Genomic DNA, 1,727 nt, shown 5'->3' on the forward strand with positions numbered 1-1,727 from the left:
GCCAATTCTGTGAAATTCCAATTTGTAATGGAACAATGGCAACTGATGCTTTGGTTTGTAATGGCAATGGTACATGTATTCAACCAGATATATGTAATTGTACTTCAGAATGGGGTGGACAGTATTGTGAAATTCCATATTGTAATGGAATATTGGCAAATAATATATCTGCTTGTGAAGGACATGGTAACTGTATTAGCCCAAATATTTGTGAGTGTAATTCGACATATGGTGGAGAATTTTGTGAATCTCCAAAATGTAACTTTACACTGGCAACTGATCCTTATGTATGTACTGGAAATGGAGAATGTATTCAACCAGATGAATGTATTTGTAATACCAATTGGACTGGTCAATTCTGTCAAACTCCACTTTGTAATGGTACGAGTGCAACTGATGCATTGGTTTGTAATGGAAACGGTCAATGTGTGAGTCCAAATATTTGTGAATGTAATTCAAGTTGGTCAGGAGAACTTTGTGAAATTCCAATTTGTAATGGAACTTTGGCCATTGATGAATTTGTGTGTAGTGGTAATGGTGCATGTATTGGTCCAGATGTTTGTGAGTGCAATTCTACATGGGGTGGACAATATTGTGAATCTCCAAAATGTAACTCTACACTGGCAACTGATCCTTATGTATGCAATGGTAATGGAGAATGTTTTCAACCCAATGAATGTATTTGTAATTCAAATTGGACAGGTCCATTTTGTGAAATTCCAATATGTAATGGTATTAAGGCTACCAATGATAGTAATTCAACTTTAACCACCAATGAAACAGTGGTGTGTAGTGGAAATGGTCTTTGCATTCGTCCAGACGAATGTTTATGTAATTCAAATTGGGCAGGTCAATATTGTGAAATTCCAATATGTGGAGATGTTTTGGCAACCAATGAAACAGCATGTAATGGCAATGGTAAATGTGTTCAACCAAATGAATGCATTTGCGACTCAAATTGGACAGGTCAATTATGTGAAACTCCAATATGTAGTGGTATAATTTCCACTAATATATCTGTTTGTAGTAGAAAGGGTGATTGTGTTGGTGCCAATCTTTGTATCTGTTTAACTGGTTGGGGAGGTGAAGATTGTTCCACACCAATTTGTAATAATATTCTATCTACCAATGCTACTACCAATACTGATAGTAATGGAACTATAGTTAGCAATAATACATTGGTGTGTAGTGGACATGGTGAATGTACTAGTCCAAATCAATGCAATTGTAATTTAAATTGGGGTGGTAAACAATGTGAAATACCTAAATGTCAAGGTATTTTGGCTAATAATGAGGCAGTTTGCAACTCTAGAGGATATTGTGTCAATGAAAATCAATGTCAATGTAATGAAATGTGGGGAGGTCAATTTTGTGAAATTCCATTTTGTAATGGAACTTTAGCCACTGATTCAAATGTGTGTAATTCATTGGGAGTATGTGTTGGTCCAAATCAATGTAAATGTCTCTCAGGTTGGGGTGGTAAACTATGTACAATACCATCATGTAATGGAATTCTTGCATTTGATGAGAATGAAGTGTGTATCGCAAAGAGTAATGCATGTAGTGGAAATGGAAAGTGTATTGATCTTAATCGATGCAAATGTGACAAAGGTTGGACTGGACCATTATGTTCAACACCAACATGTAATGGAACATCGGCCACTGAACTAACTGTTTGTAATGGTTTTGGAGTGTGTGTTGCACCAGATACGTGTAATTGTTATAGA

General features: G+C 35.9%; 1 protein-coding gene across 1 annotated transcript in view; it reads left to right on the top strand.

The window, feature by feature from the left end:
- The window catches only part of NAEGRDRAFT_74683 (uncharacterized protein), a gene marked incomplete at both ends in the record, with an annotated part of 6,516 nt that overhangs the window by 3,851 nt on the left and 938 nt on the right, over nucleotides 1-1,727 (top strand). Inside the window, one exon of the mRNA XM_002670318.1 lies at nucleotides 88-1,693. Coding sequence (XP_002670364.1) covers nucleotides 88-1,693 — 1,606 coding nt within the window. The remainder of the gene's footprint in view (nucleotides 1-87; nucleotides 1,694-1,727) is intronic.

Source organism: Naegleria gruberi (genome assembly GCF_000004985.1).
Source record: "Naegleria gruberi genomic scaffold NAEGRscaffold_72, whole genome shotgun sequence".
NCBI classification, from domain to species: domain Eukaryota; phylum Heterolobosea; class Eutetramitea; order Acrasida; family Naegleriidae; genus Naegleria; species Naegleria gruberi.